The sequence below is a fragment of the Pleurodeles waltl genome, chromosome 4_2 (genome assembly GCF_031143425.1).
Source record: "Pleurodeles waltl isolate 20211129_DDA chromosome 4_2, aPleWal1.hap1.20221129, whole genome shotgun sequence".
Classification (NCBI taxonomy): Eukaryota; Metazoa; Chordata; class Amphibia; order Caudata; family Salamandridae; genus Pleurodeles; species Pleurodeles waltl.
Genome location: NC_090443.1, coordinates 966,765,135 through 966,781,535, shown reverse-complemented (window position 1 = coordinate 966,781,535; position 16,401 = coordinate 966,765,135). Strand labels below are relative to the sequence as shown.

At 46.9% G+C, this 16,401-nt stretch overlaps 1 protein-coding gene across 6 annotated transcripts in view; it reads right to left on the bottom strand.

Annotated features, from left to right (window-relative positions):
- RNF220 (ring finger protein 220) overlaps positions 1-16,401 on the bottom strand; it is a 539,236-nt gene that overhangs the window by 14,049 nt on the left and 508,786 nt on the right. For all 6 annotated transcript variants that reach the window (XM_069232799.1, XM_069232801.1, XM_069232802.1 and 3 more), the window contains one exon: positions 1,595-1,703. In XM_069232799.1, coding sequence (XP_069088900.1) covers positions 1,595-1,703 — 109 coding nt within the window. The remainder of the gene's footprint in view (positions 1-1,594; positions 1,704-16,401) is intronic.

The following is a 16,401-nucleotide window of genomic DNA, read 5'->3' as shown; positions in this document are numbered from 1 at the left end:
AAGGACATAACAGAAGCAGGATCTTGGTTCAATAGGTTTTACTGAAGCAACTGCCTTCTATGTAGAAAGGGATGAAGTACGATTGTGAGGATAATGGAACACAGCGTTATTACAACAGTGACCAAGAAAGTGAAACACATGAAGAGTCCCACAAAATTGTCATAATAGTTTGCTTAACATTCCTCTCTGCACTACTAAGTTTCTACATGAGAACAAGTAGCTGTTGTAGCCCTAAACCACCCTTCTGGTCCCAGGAAGGAACCCCAACCCCCATACCTGTGCAGAAGTAAAGAAGAGGTCTGTTAGTCTGCCGAAAGTCCTCCCATGTAGACAAAGAGGAACTAAAAGGCTTTGGCAGAATTTGCAACCAAGTGCAGCATAAGATGACAAACTGACTGGAATGTCCCATCTAAGATAATGTGGGCAGTGAGATGTTTTCATAATAACATATCTGTTGTTCTACAAACTGCCCTGATGTGACAACACATATTTAGAGTAGACAATGCTGCCTTTGGACCAGCAATACCCAGTAAACATTGTGAACAGCCTTGGGGTGCGCACAGGATAAAAAATTTGTGCTACGTAATGAATAACAGATTCTGCAAGGAAGAATAACTTATAAAAGGAATAAAAGCCATTTCCACTGAATTTAAGCTTTACTAAAAGAATAAAAGCGAAATGTAACAAGGTCAAAAGGGTACATGATTGGGGCACAGAGCTAAATAATGTGCCTGTGTAAAATGCTAAAATAACCCCCACAACACTTCAAATGGATACATTAGAGGGAGCAGTACTAGAAGGGTGTCACTTTCATGACCCCTGGAAGCTCCATATTCTCCGGTGACAAGGGCAGTAAGGAAGGAATAGTACATCAAGTCGCTCAAATGGCTTCTCCAAAGGAAAAACTTGCAAACAGCCCAACAATCAAAAGTATGAGTATGTAAGTATGTGTAGCTAGGTAGCTACTGCCACATGCTACGGACAGTATATCTCTATTGGTGCTCACCCTTAAGGTACGAAATGTGTTGCTTCAGAAATAAGATTTCAGTGGAAGCACATAGCCTGTGCAAAGGGTCTGTGCTGCAGAGGTACAGGAAGACCAGCCCCCTCAAAGACCACCATCATTACATGTGATTTGTGCTATGGAAGAATGAGCCTTCAGGGGTCCTCCCTGAGTGCAGAGAACAGGTGCAGGGGAAGTTCACTGTTTCTTGAACCTCCAGCAGTAAAGTGTTACTACAGTCCACCCTCATGCACAATGTATGCTTTCCAGATGTAAAAGCTTGAATGGCGCCAACGCCAAAACATAGACACCAGATTAATCCACACAAAAACCACCACATTATGTGCAATGCTGAAGTCTGAAGAGCTTCGGAGAAGAAAACACAGGGCACCTGTATGTCTGTCCACAGGAAGCGAGCTGTGTTATATACACACGATGCACCCCAGTGATCACCAAACATGAGGCCCAAGTACAAGAATTGCTGTCTGTGCACCCACCGCCCGGCAGCCACTCACCGCCCGGCAGCCACTCACCCGCTCTCCTGCAGACAGAGACACCCCTTATAGACTGCCAGGACTGAACACAACTCACCATGCAGATGAGGCATTTGTAGCGGTCCCCGCGGGATAGCTGCCGCTCCAGTTCGCGGATGCGGGCCTTTAGCGCTTCAAACGTGGTCACGGCGGAGTCTTCTGTAATTCTGCAAGAATAACGAAAAAAAGAGTCAGGAGGGGCGGCAAGACTAAAAGCAGGGCAGAGCAGGACTGCGAGAATCCGAGTTAGACCGAGGCTTGACTGAATCAGTGCATGGGGTGGACCCGGACGGCGTCTGACTGGCCTGTTGAGCAGTCCAGCAGCGCCAGATGGGCCAGCTTCAAGGAGCCAGTGTGTGGGGTGCTACTGGACCAGGACACGCGAGTGCAGGGGGGGAGAGCGGCATTATTCGGTTCTTTGTGAGAATGCTGTACAACTAACAGCTGACACACCGCAGGCGGAGTGCTGGATGCATCAAACAATTAGAAAAGAAAAAAAAAGCTCCGAGACGCACAGCAAAGAGAAAACTGGGCTCAGCGAGCACCAGGGTACCATCCACCCTGAGGCTCGGTGCTGTAACTGGCAAGAGACTGAGCCTCTTCTGCCTCCACAAGGCACGAGCCGTTCATACACAGACTGCCAGAGGGACCCCTGTGCAGTCCTGTCTGGCTCTCCAAGGAGGACAAGTCAGTCAACGCTCGTTTCTGGGATGGGAGAAGCCAGCACAGCCAGCCTTTCAAAGCAAGCATCTGTCTACACAGGTACCCGCATTTCTGAGGCTGCTGGTCAGGGCCCTGGATACAGGTCACTAAGCAGAACCATGTGCAGTCTACGTGAGTTAACCCCTTAGTACAGTGGTTCTTAACCTTTCGACTTCTGGGGACCCCCTACTTAATCATTACTGGATACTGGGCACCCCACTGAAGTTATTACTGGAAGCCAGGTACCTGGCCAAAGCATTTTCGATGATCTGAACTGCTAAACGATACCCAAACAATACAGAAACAAGCATTCATCACATGAATGATGAAATAATGTATTTCATTTACAATCAAATTTAACATAAAATAGTAATAATAGAAGGGTTGGAGAGTTTCTATATTCAATGTAGGCCACTTATTGTCCATCCTCTATTGAGTACGATGCACACTGCACTGACCACAAAACAAAAATAAATCTGAGGACGCTAACTTGATTTTTAACCTCCAATTTCAAACTTCTTAACAGTTACAGAACATTTTGAAAACGTTGAAATTGTACATTTAGCTTCTTTAACTATATACACTTTTTAAATCAGTTAATATTACTTAATTTTCTAAGTAATCACACACACCCTACGGAGGCTTCACGGACCTTAAGGGGCCCCCAGACCACAGGTTGGGAATAACTGCCTTAGTCCATCGATCTCATACCCAAATGTCTGAAAATACAAAGTTAAACCAATGACACCAAAGCACGATTGCCTGATACGGAGCATCTATTTAGGGACAAGCAGGCGAGCTAACACCACCAAAATATAAATGCTTGATAAGGGGAGTAACCGGTAGGGGTTTTTTTTTTGGTAACTACTATTGACAAGCTAATCAAGAAGAAAGAGATGAACCAACAACACAAAAATATATGTGCCTGAAAAGGAGGATGCCTGGTAGAAGTAAAATGTTTGGAGACTGACATTTGCAAGCTAGTCAGAAGGGCACAAAGTTGCTCACTCCCACGGACTGCTTGAAAAACGCCTGGTTGAGAGGTATATGATGATCGCCGTATCAGTCCTAGTGGGAGTAGGCATGACCACAGAAACATGCACAGGGGAGGCGTAGTCCAGGGCATGAAGTATCAAACAAAATTACAGACACCTCATCGAGGCACCAAATGCTCTAGAAATAAACAATTCACAAGTCAGACACATGAGGAGCCATCTTCGTCAAGATGATGAAACCCAAAATGCATCACCTTGGAACATTACACTGCTGACTGTATGTAGGAGGTACTTGGCCCTGCATGCAGAGATACAATGACAATACACATGATATACCTCGCAGGCAGACACTGTGGATATACTGGCTATCAGGATCTCTGCAATCTAAGTTGCGATGAAAGGTCCTGCACACCTACTAGGCTGTAGATTGTCAGTAAGTCCGACTGATAGCTCAATATAGACTGCAGAGAGACAGAGTGGAGAGCACTTAGCGGCAGGCAGTGAGGTGAATGAGAGTAGACTGTCATGGGGGGGGGGGGCTGCTGGAAAAGGTTGACTGGCCTTGTGACAGGTGCATAAACGCTCAGATGTCGGTCTTTCACGTTTCTGACGGGTGTAAAGGAGAGACAGAGGAAGGGGGACTGGAGGAGGTGTGAGCAAGAACATCACTGGTCTCATACTGAAGTCATTACTGTGTCGAGCTAGGGAGCACAGAGCCAAATTTAAAGCGACCATCCGGCAAATTGCATCAGGCTGCAGGCGATGGCCATTGGTGCAGCGTACGGCCATCCCTCTGCAGGCAGCAGGCATGTCCCACTCTTAGGTCCTAGCCCCTGGTCCCCACAGGCAGAAGCTTGAGCTGGATAACCGAGCTGTCGCCGTCCTTCTCAGTTCTCCTCTGCTGGTCACCAGTCGAAGGCTGGCGGGTCTCATTTAGCAAACTTGACTTTTGCACAGCACAGCGCCACGCTAGACGTGCAGGAATGGACGGGATGGGGATATTAAAGTGTGCGGAGAGTAGACACCCAAAGGCAGGCAAGTCTGCTACTGATGTGCCACATGACGTACAACTATTTCACTATTTGCCTCCACGATCTGAGGGAAACACAGGGAAAAAGCACCTATAGCAGAAACAGCAGTGGGGGCAATGCTTTATACAAAAGTCATTGTTCCATATTTTTATTATTATTCTACCTATTGGCAGATTTTGAAACCTTCAATCCCATTTTAAACGTCATGTACGCATTTTATCGCTTAGACTTTCCCCAATTTTGAGAGGTACCTAAACCTTTGAAAATGAACAAGTGCGGTCTGCAGATTACATTACGGAAACAAAGATGTAAAGAACAAAGATTGATAAAGCCAGTAGTTCTCTCCTGTGCGAGAGCTATCGGCTTTGCCAATGTTTGAGCCATGCTGTCGTTTTTTGCTACAGATGCCGGCTTCGACTCGTGAACAGTGCTGCATCCCAGTGCACTTGTGTAAGCTCTACAGCGGTGCGAGGTTTGTTCACAAATGTGATGGTTGTGTCCCAGGCGCCAATTCTGTTGAGCCAGAGGTGCTACGCGGATACTGCATTGCACATCTGCTGGGATAAGCTGTTGATTTTGCTTTGCACAGCGCTTTAGGACATGTGGATCACTACATGTGAAGGGTGCGTGCTGAGGATGTCACCTGCATATGTGGCGATGCCACCCTCCTTTTGACATAGGAGAAGAGACTTCACCTGGTGTTGGACACGTGCTGTAGGTAAGTTTCTCCACACTGTAAGTGCATTACATGGGTGTGTGATACGGGCAATGTGCTGTACCTAGGTGTATTCACGGAGGATAGAAGACCTTCACTTTAGTACTGGAGATTGCCCGCAGAGTGAGAAGCCACACCTTTCCCTAGCAGGCAGGCTAATGCCCGAACACAGCATACCACAGCAGACTTGGGTGGTGGGCCCAGCGTGGGAGAAAAGAACACCTGGGTGCTGGAGCCCCCCCAGTGCCTCCCAGAAAAGGCCTGCTACAACTGATCATCAGCAGGGCTGTGCATCAGGGCCCTCGTTAGCTGCAAAATGACTGCAGCGCTGTGCATGTCATGCTGTAGGGAACCCGCACAATCAATGGCAGAGCTATTGATTTAGGTATTATCACTTCATATGCTCCAGACATGGTTAGATATACATTTACTAGCAACGCTGGCAGTGCCTTCATCACATCTCCGAACGGCATGGGCTCGCCGGGCCGGGACCTGCGCCCAGCTGAAGGTCAGCAGTGTGTGACCTGTGGGCACTTCATCCGATCCACTGGTTAAATGAATGGTGTCAGTGCCAGCCATGGGTCCATACACGGTCCTTACACTTAAGAACCAAGATCTGTGAGCACTTTACATTGGGCTGAGGAGTACCAAGAGACATAAGTGTGACTTATGGATACTGTTTCCGGTCCACGAGCAGTGGCAGAGATTGTGTGAGATGTAGTCATTTCACCGGATCCACTGGTTAAAGGAATGATGTCAGAGCAAGCTCTGGGCTCTAAGTATGGCCCTTAAGTGAAAGAACCAAGATCTGTGAGCACTTTACATTGGTCTGAGGAGTACCAAGAGACATCAGTGAGACTTATGGATACCGTTTCCTGTCCAAGAGCAGTGACCGATTATGTCGAGGCAGTGGCCTTTTAAGAACACCCACACCCTTAAATATGTCTCTAGCCTTAAAGCAAAACACCACAAACCTAGACAAAGGCTGGAAAACTGCGAGGCACAGAAAAGAGGCGGAGTAGACTACAAGGTCAGGCGGAGTGATGGAATGGGGAGCAGTGCAGTCGAGGGTTCAAGCATGGAAGCAAAAGTTAAGAAAGGGTCTTGTGTCGGTAAAACAGATATGGATGCACAGTCAGAAGAGCACAGCAGAGACGTGGCATTGCAGCCTGGTGAGAAGGGAGCATTGCACCGCAGTCAGGGAGGGATAGCGAGGGAATACTCTGGAAACTGAACAGCATTACAGTAGCCCCCAACAGGAACAGGCCGGGCCCAGTGCTCAGGGAAGATAGAGTATTTCAAATCAACCCATATCAGCGGTATATCATGCTTAGCATTAGCTCCTTTTAATTGGCAACCTAATGTATCCTGGGAGATGTAGTCACAGTTCTCGTCACTTGATCCCAGTAGACCAACATCTAAGAAGGACGACCAGTACATGGAAATCCAAAAACTGCAAATCTGCTGCCCTGTCTGCGTGGACTGCTCAAACAAGCCTCAGTGTTGGATATGGGAAAGGAATGCACGCAAGCACAAATAATCCAAACACGGACAAGGACATAGGGCACAGCGTGTCAGCAATGGTCCTGGGAGACAGGCAGACTGAAAGTTACAGGCACAGTCCCATGAAGGTGTACCCCAACACCTTCCTACGGTGGGAGTAAAAGGCTAGCTACAAAGCCAGGTAAGGTAGCTCGAGGTAACTAAGGAGTAGGCTTAAACGGAAAAGTGAGTCTCTCAAGTTAAGGGAGCACACATCAGTGAAGAGATTAGGGTACATCATGTACGACAGTAACACACGCATCAATAAGGAAAAAACTAGGAGTATACACTGAGGGAGCACCCCCATAGCAGAAAGATGAAGTAAAAAACAAAGGAGCGTCAGGTGACAAAAATACACTCACCTGTGAGAGCAAAGGGTGGGAAAAAATATAGGGATATGCACTTAAAGAAGGACTCATACCTAGAAGATGACAGCATTGACAGAGCCCCCTTGTAAGTGGCCCTGGGCTGAGTTTGCGGAGCTCCGCTATGCGGACCTCCATGAAGTGATCCAAAAACTCCGCCATACGACGCGGAGTTCCGCAAGTAGCAGAGTGCATTAGGTCATGCCATTCGCGCTAATTTTTTAGTGCAAGGTGTTTGTCCCAAGCTGAAAATCAGTGCGAGCGACACCATGCGCAGCACAAGAGGACGTTGCTTCTTTTTTGCCGCTCGAGAAGATTTTCTACTCAAACGGCAGATTCCTCAACGCGAACAAAAGGTTTCTCAAGGCGTGTGGTAGCCATCATCCGTGACCTCCCACGTTGAGAAATCTCGCTGGGAAGTGGCCTGGAGTAAAATTTTCCTCACTCACGCTCACCAACTTAATGCTGCACAGATAAGCAAAAGCACTAATAGGTGCAAAAAGTTAAAGAAAACAGAAAAAAATATGGTGGCACAAACATATCAAAGTACAGAGTTTGGGGACGATGGCGTGAAACAATACAAACAGATAAAGGGGGAGACATGCAAAGAGACCCACCCAATGTAAAAGGTGATTAATGGTTAGAGAAATTAAAGCAGCAACAGGGCATGAATGAGGAGACTTTTGGAAGCTGCTGGTGTACAGGATGTCTTGTATAAAGACACGCTTCACAGACCTCTGCATTGGGGAATAAAGGTCCCACATGTGAATCCGGAAGGTGCACAAATACATGAAGATTAGAGGGAAGTGAGAATAACAGTCATGGAGTGGTAAAAAGAAAATAAAACAGAAAACACACCAGTGTGAATGATGACAGGACAGAACCAGTAGAAAAGCAACATCAAAAAGAAGCCCAGTGAGAGGCACAGCTGGAGGCAAGGTCCATGCAGTGGTATTTCTCAGGTGGTGTGGTTTTATCTATAGTAAATCGTTGTTGTACCAGCATCACTACCGAACCACCCCTCTCCACTGGTCAGCAAGGGTACGGAGCCAGTCCTTTCCCGATGTCTTCCAAATAGTAGCACTTGCACAATTTGGACCTTCAGATTTAACAGAGCAATCTTTGCAAGAAGTCCCAGTATACAACCACAGCAAATTCTCCTAACTGAAATACCAAAGATGTCCATCGACTCCGCCTTAGGCTTTATCAAGAAAATACTTCAGAAAAGAAACATAGTAATAATGTCAGATGTGTGCTTTAACGCTTACAGACAAACAACAAAAGACTGGGAATCCAACTCTGATGATGCAGGGCTACGTTAACTGGCTACGGACCCCAAAGGACTTCCAATAAGTCTCAACTCAGAGATTGCCACAGAGTTCATGGCCACTTCCCATCTGAGATGTCATTTCCCCAGTCACTTCCTGTCCCATACCACAGTCCAGGGGTCCCAGGCACGTCCCAAACCAGGAGCTGCAGGCCAGGACCAGACTGAGGCCTCTCCAGACGTTTCAAACTCAGTGGTCCTTGGAATATAATCTTAGAACCCAACCAAGGTTAAATTCCCAAAATTGTAGTCCTAGGCTACCTTCCCTATCATGGATTGTCATAGGTGCGTTCCCTAACACAGGATGTAATTTGAAGTTACAAGAACCATCAGGAGATCTGGCGAATGCCTGACATCGTAATAGGCGGGGGGGCAGAGAGTTATCCTGGCCTGGTGTCCACAGCCTGGACTGCATGTTCAAGGGAAAAAATACAGAAGCAGTGGAATAAAGATGGCAGTCATAAGGGAAGGGGTCTTGGTAGCTCTCCCCCCAATCAAGATGGCCCTACAGGAAGTCGAGGCAACCAAAGAAAGCAGCAAAGGGAAAGAGTGTGAAAAGCGCTGACCAACGATTGGTGACGGTGCTAAACAAATGGACCAATAAGACAGATGGTCCATATAAGATTTTAAGGTCACCAAAAAGGGGACAAGGACACTCAAGGCGGTGTCAGAAGCAGTGGCGGCGGGTGGGGATTAAATACATTTTTTTTAAAAAAAATTTAAACTTACTTAGTCAGGCCGGGAGACATGTTGGTCTCCTCCATCCCTCCTCTTCGTCCAGAAGCACACAGGCTTCCAGACTCCCCTCAGCCAATCACAACGCTGCTGTCACCAGCATGACAGCAGCGCCGTAATTGGTGTTAGCGGCCTGGTTCAGTGCTCACAGAGAGAGAGAGGCACCCCGCGCACTCTCTCCTCCCGGCTGTGAAATACAGCCGTGTGTAGAAATGCAAAGTGCGCGTGTCTGTTTGGCCAGCCCAACACGGCCGGCCAAAAAAGACATGCGCTCTTATGGTGCACATACCACCGCTCCTCCCTCCAGCCCCGCCCTATCCCGACTCAGCAGAAAATAAAATGATAACTATCCGTTATTATCATTTTATTTTTCTTCTGCTCAAAGCAGCAGAGCGAAGATCCTCCACCTTAGCGGAGGAGCTGCTCCTTGTGCAAAAGAGCACTACGTTTTGCAAAAAGCACAGACAAAAGAGAGGTCCGAGTGGAGACAGTAATCGGGACTTTGGTGCTGGTTTTAACTTTTCGTGGAAGGAAAAGACCGACAGTATTGCACAACTACATTTTGGGTTCAATAAGTCGGGACTTTCTTATACTTTAAATTTATTGCCACCCAGTGAAGGTTTTGTGCGTAGCATACGTGGACTCTTGTATGAGGACAATCAAACTCACATTCATAAATGCTTTGTCCTACAGAATTGTTGTAATGCACGCCTTTTATAATGTTTATAAATTTAAACATTTGAACATACTCACACTGATTTTTTTTCCCTGGAAAAGCAAAATCACTGTGGAACAGGGCTGAACAGTTCTGCACAGTGGGTCACATTTTTGTTTCTACATAGTTTAAATGTGCCAGTTTACTCCAGTGAAGTGAAATGGGACAGTTCTAGCTTGTAGTGTCAATTACTGTTTAGTATAATGGAACAGTTCGAGCTGGTAATTTCCATTACTGTTTAGTGTAATGGGACAGTTCTAGCCAGGAGTTCTCATTACCGTTTTGTGTGCCGGATTCATTCTAGTGACACGGAGAGGGACAGTTCTAGCTGGTAGTTTCCACCACCGTTTAGCACACAGATCCGATCTAGTAATGAGGAATGGGACAGATCTAGCTGTTAGTTTCCATGAGCATCTGGTGGAAAGGGACTGTTCTAGCTGGTAGTTTGTCCTCACCGTTTCAGGCACTGATCCGATCTAGTAAAGAGGAATGGAAACAGATCTAGCTGTTACAGCCCAACAGCATTTAGTGTGTAGGTTCATTCTAGTGATGTGGAATGGGACAGTTCTAGCTGGTGGTGTCCATCACCGTTTGGTACACCGATTAAATCTAGTGACGAGGAATCGGACAGTTCTAGCTGGTAGTTTGCATTACCGTTTAATATGCCGGTTTATTTTAGTGACTGGGAATGGGACAGTCCTAGCTGGAAGTTCAGGAATGGGGAAAGCTCTAGTTTCCATCACTGTTTACTGTAATAGGACAGTTCTAGCTGGTAGTTTCCATCACTGTTTACAGTAAAGGGGCAGTTCTAGATGGTAGATTCCATCACTGTTTACTGTAATGGGGCAGTTCTAGCTGGTAGATTCCATCACTGTTTACTGTAAGGGGGCAGTTCTAGATGGCAGAATCCATCACTGTTTACTGTAATGGGCAGTTCTAGCTGGTAGATTCCATCACTGTTTACTGTAAGGGGGCAGTTCTAGCTGGTAGTTTCTATCACTGTTTACTGTAAGGGGGCAGTTCTAGCTGGTCGTTTCTATCACTGTTTACTGTAAGGGGGCAGTTCTAGCTGGTAGTTTCTATCACGGTTTACTGTAAGGGGGCAGTTCTAGCTGGTAGTTTCTATCACTGTTTACTGTAAGGGGGCAGTTCTAGCTGGTAGTTTCTATCACTGTTTACTGTAAGGGGGCAGTTCTAGCTGGTAGTTTCTATCACTGTTTACTGTAAGGGGGCAGTTCTAGCTGGTAGTTTCTATCACTGTTTACTGTAAGGGGGCAGTTCTAGCTGGTAGTTTCTATCACTGTTTACTGTAATGGGGCAGTTCTAGCTGGTAGTTTCTATCACTGTTTACTGTAATGGGGCAGTTCTAGCTGGTAGTTTCTATCACTGTTTACTGTAAGGGGGCAGTTCTAGCTGGTAGTTTCTATCAGTTCTAGCTGGTAGGTTCCATCACCTTTCAGCGTGCCACTTCACTTTAGTGACATGGAATAGGACAGCTCTAGCTGGTTCCAATGTCACATCCAAATGGCACTCCACTTCTGACCTGTACCGTGCCGAGCTAGTCTACTCCTGGGACTCCGGCACTGCTCCAACTACACCCAGAAACCGAGAAAGCAAGAGAACATGTGCACCCAAAATGTACCCACAAGTTAACTAATTGCATCAGAGGGCACCCCCTCCCCCAAACAGCCTAAGCGCCTCATTCTGACTCAACTGAATCCTTCCGCTTCCGCGTTGCCATCCGAGACATCTTACTATCACCAGAGCTCAGAGGTGACAGTGAATTTCACACTGCTGTAGGTACCGCATCGACCCGCACTCTCAGGAAGCAAGGCCACAAATTAAAGTGAACAGCATCGGAGGCGGGAAGCCCGACCGTTACCCCAGACAGCAGCAGTCACTGGACACCGCCTCCGTGTGGGTACAGAGACATCAAGCCTCAGGGTTCAAGGCAGGGAAAACAGGCTGGTGGCCGTATGGTACCTTCCACGCCTCACTCCTATTTATTGTTGGTGTTTTGTAGAACACTAAATGCCTTTTTCAGTTCACTCTAGAGGGCTATCCCTGTACACACGGCCCAGGAGTTCCGGAGAACAGCAGATATCATTCTAGAGCTCAACAGACAAACTCATTCCAACAGCCCACATACCTGGGACCACAGAGGCTAATGCTTTTCATGGCACATCTTCAACTATGGATTTCAAAATCAAGCATGAGTACGTGGCAGTAAAACATCGCCTATCTGCTTTGATCATCTATACTATTTTTTCTGGTAAAGCAAGACTGGGTTAAGTTACTTATGCAAAAAATTAAAAAACAATCAAAGGCAGTAGTATTCGAAGAAGACCGGCTTGACGGCAAAGACAACTGCTTGCTGGGAGGGGAGTTCATCTAAAAAGCCTGGGGACTTTAAGGGTAATTTCAGAGCACTAGAGCAGGACTCTTAAGAAAGTCACTGACCACTGGCCATACCTCACTCACCTGAACTCAGGGAAGGCCATCAGACAAGCAGAAGCCTGATTGGGCACCAAGCATCGCAACATCCCATTATGAACTGCTCAAGCAACCTCTTGCTAAGACATCCTCATGAGCAGGGTTGAGAGGGCAAGGCTCGGGAGCACGGAGCCACGCCGGCTGTTTCTGCTGGGTCAGTATAAGCACCTCCCAGGTACAGATGTACCACTTTCAGCTGTACAACCAGCCGGGAGGGCAACTGCCAGCCAACGGCAATACACGAGGCAATGTGAACTTTGTAACACCGATGCACTGTTCAAGGGAAGCAGGCCTGCGCTCCCAGGCGGCAACGGAATGTATAGTCTACAATTATTGAGGACTTAAAAACAAGCTCTGGCAAAGCCAATGTGTCTTCTTTTGGCTGTCAGTCTTTGGATTTGTCAATGCTCGTTTTTATTCGGCCGTGATTTTTGCAAAAATGTATTGTCTGATATATAAAAAAAAAAAAAAAAAAAATAGCTAAAAGCAAAAACTTTTTGGGTCCTCAAAGAGCACACTTTGGTAAACCTTGGCACTGAAGGAACCTACTAAGAGTGCAGATGTGCTCTTGTGAAAAAGAAGAATGGCTTCACTCACTGAAGAATTAGCCAATCGCTTAAGAGGGCTGGCCAATTTCCCTATGCTGTAGTAGGCAGAAAAAAAATTTGAATTATTCAATGTTAGACCAATGGATGCCGAGGGCAAGCTGACAGGTCACAGAAATAAGCATATTGTAGATATACATTAACTAAAATCAAAGGGTATTAGTGAATGCCAGACTTAAAAATGCAAGTTCTGGTTATGATAGGAAAGGCTCAAACCCAAAAACTGAAGAAAACCTCAAGTCCAAAGAGGTGCTGTCCAAACTGCAGCAGCAAGCTTGCAATGTTCATATGCAGAGGAAGTCCACTGGGCACGCAAGCCCTGTCCATCATTTGAGGATGAGAAAAATAATGGCTTCCAAAGTGAATGGAAATACAAATCCAGCAGAAGGCCCACTTGATGAGGCACAGTGACCGAAACATCATCGAGGGCTTTGTGTAGGGGCCACAGTCAACAACATGCCACTAGTAGCCTGATTGCAAGAAAACAGCAGCTCAGGGCATCTGGTTTGGAAGAGCAGAATAGGCTACAGCAGTAAAAAATAGAGTCAATGTGCCACATTCTCCAGTTGTGTGGCAGCACTGAGTAACCGCAATGCCCGCTTCTCGTTAACTGAGATACAACATCTACCATATGCTATCTGCAGACATTGATCTATGTAGTCACAAGTATATTTTTAAAAGGTTATCTTGTAACTTCCTTCCATCACAAATGCACACCCACCCTACTCCCCCCCTTGCCCCCCAATATTCAATGCATGCATTCTTCTCTTTGACTCTCCAGCCAGTGATTAATGATGTTGTCGTTCTGATTTATGACCCACCCCCGACAGATTAGAGCCCCTCCTCACCCCGCCACTAGAAGCACTCTTCTGCCCAACTCTGGGGGCCCGGCCAAACAGCACTGGAAATATGGGCGAATTATTAAATAAACATTCATGCGTCGTGTCTCTTGCCATCTTCGGCCGGCCGTCTGGTGGCCCCCTCCCACGCTGACACCCAACAGCTGGTGATTCATGGGGAGGCTGGCGAAAATGTTTCATGTCGTATATCATGCCGCCGGCGCGCTCCCTGCCCTGACTGAGATAAACTGATCGACCACAGCCGGCTGCAATGAATTTATGACAACACAAAATTGAGGAAAACAAATGGGCGCTGACCCGCTGGGGCCAGGAAGCAAGACTCCTTCCCTGGCCTGCAATCTAGTTTGGTGGCAGGAAGCAAAATTGAACATTGGCACTCTGAATTAAGATGCTGGCCTGTAACCTTCAGGGGGGAGGAGGGGGCACGTGGGACCCCCCCCCAGCCGCTGTCGAAGATGGGAGCAGAGCCACGGAGACAACTTAGTTAAGGACTGTGGGAAGGATCGACTTCAGTCTGAGACTGCCACCTATTCATCTTGGGCCTGACTTAACTAGTGTCACTTCGAGCTGATGGAATCCGCCGCCTGCCAAAGGATGACGTGTGTCGCGACATTCCTAAAGGTGAAGGCGTTCAGGGCCTGGCTTACCCGCGACACCACTCCCATTTCCACAGACTGCACAAGCTCCCTCTGGGACGTCTGTGTGCGCAAGTCAATCCCAAGGTGTAGAAGCATGGAAATCACAATCTAAAACTACTGGTAATTTCCGCGCACAGCATTCCATTCCACTGTTTTTTTTTTGTTTTTTTTTTTAAACACACCTGCGCCATTTCAGGATGGACCATTCAGAGGCAAATAGGAACAGGTTTCTCAGACTGCCAGGCCTGTGCCCTTTGAAAACAGTCCAGTGTTTCCGCCCTTGGAGCCGGAATGTCACTGCTTGTGGGTTCCTTGCAGAGGCAGAGAGAGGCTGGAACAAGATATAAAGGAAAGTGCCTACAGCACTCACTGATGGGCCAGGTGGATCCTGGGCTTTCCGTTCTACACTTTTTGTGTGGGTAACCCAACAATTTCCAGCTATTATATATATATAAAATATATATAAAGTTTTTCTGGACCCAATCAACAGTGCCAGAATAATTCAAAGTATGTGAATTTAGAAAAGGTTCATACTTTAAGAGATGCATCGACCGAGGAAAGACGGATGAGAGTTGGTTCCACAAGGAGGGACACCTTTGATCGTTAGGTAAGCACATTAGAATGCAACAATTGTACTGTGGGACTCTCCCCTCACAATACCTCTCATGTGTCCGATGAATACAATTCAATTACATCATCCATATCTTATCGGACACTGCCGAACTAGAGTACAGGACACTTCTCTCTGTTCCCACAAATCATTCATTTGCTTCACAGGAACACGGTGCAGTACATACTAACAGTGCAGGTGACAGTGCTCCCACGGTGAGCACATACACACGTAAAAAAGACACTGTACAAAGCCCAAGCTGCATGATCATTTTAAATAAATTTAATCTGGGATACTATCTGTGTCAACAATATCTCCTCTTGGAATGAATCATAGACAACCAAGTGAGAGGGTGTCAGAGTTTCGACCTGCATAAGATTCTCGGGTCTCACCAGGAGCTCTGTCATCTGACTAATGCACCACACTGTGGGTGGGCACAGACGCACACACAGCAGTCGCAACCAACATATTCTTAACTATAGAGAATGGATACTTGCGTAACCCTGGAGGGCCGCCGCAGCCTTTTGGCCCACTCCACCCTCTCCCATCCAAGTAAATCAGTTCACCACTCGCCAAAGCATGTGTCCCGTCCACACCAACACTGAATTCAATGTTCGTGGCAGTGTGGCCAGGACACATGCTTTGGCGAGTGGCCTATTAGTCAGATGACCGAGAATTTACAAGAAGTATTATGAGAAGTGAGTCCCACGGTGCAATTGTTGCATTCGAATAGGATTACTCAGGTCCTCGTGGGCATACATACGGTCGTCCTTGTGTGGTTTACATGTCGGCTAATGCAGACAGCTGGACAGTGAAGCCACCAGCTACTTGCCACCATCTTAAGACAAGTGTAAGACGGCTATCTTGCTCTACCACTGGTTCCCCAACAATTTTTGTTTCAGACGTTCACCACAAGAGTAAAATTAGTCTGTTTGAGTCAATCTCTTCCACCTGGACCAAAATAGGAAAGATTAAGCGGAGAATGTTTAAGATGTCTTCTCCCTGCTTGCTGATCACCGTGGCAGCAAACCAGCAGAGAACTGTCTTTCATTTTAGACGTGGGGAACATGAAGCATCTGGGTGGTGGTGGAGGGTGCAGGGAATAAGAACTTAAGACTTTAGAGCCCACTGGAAGTGAAGTTAGCTTGTCGGATTGGAGGATTCTCGAACAATCCAGGAAAGTGGCACAGTGACCGCTAAACCTCATGTGAACAGAGGTGAAGAGAGTAGCCTGGCCGTACTGGACACTGTTCAGAAAGCACTTCTCACCACAAGCCAAGCCTGACACTGAAACTTACGGGCTCTGATGGGGAATCTGAAAGCTCCACAACGATACTGAGAGTCAAGAGTTGCTTTAATCTTACTGGGATGAAACCCTGAGAAGGAAACTGGGTGAAAGGTCTGATCAGCCTGTAAACATGATTAGGAAGCAAAGATGGGTAAATAGACAAACTCCACTTGTTTATTTAAGGGTGCATGGTTCAGAAAGTAACGAGCCTGCATTTTACCAAGTCACGCTGCAGAAGTAATGT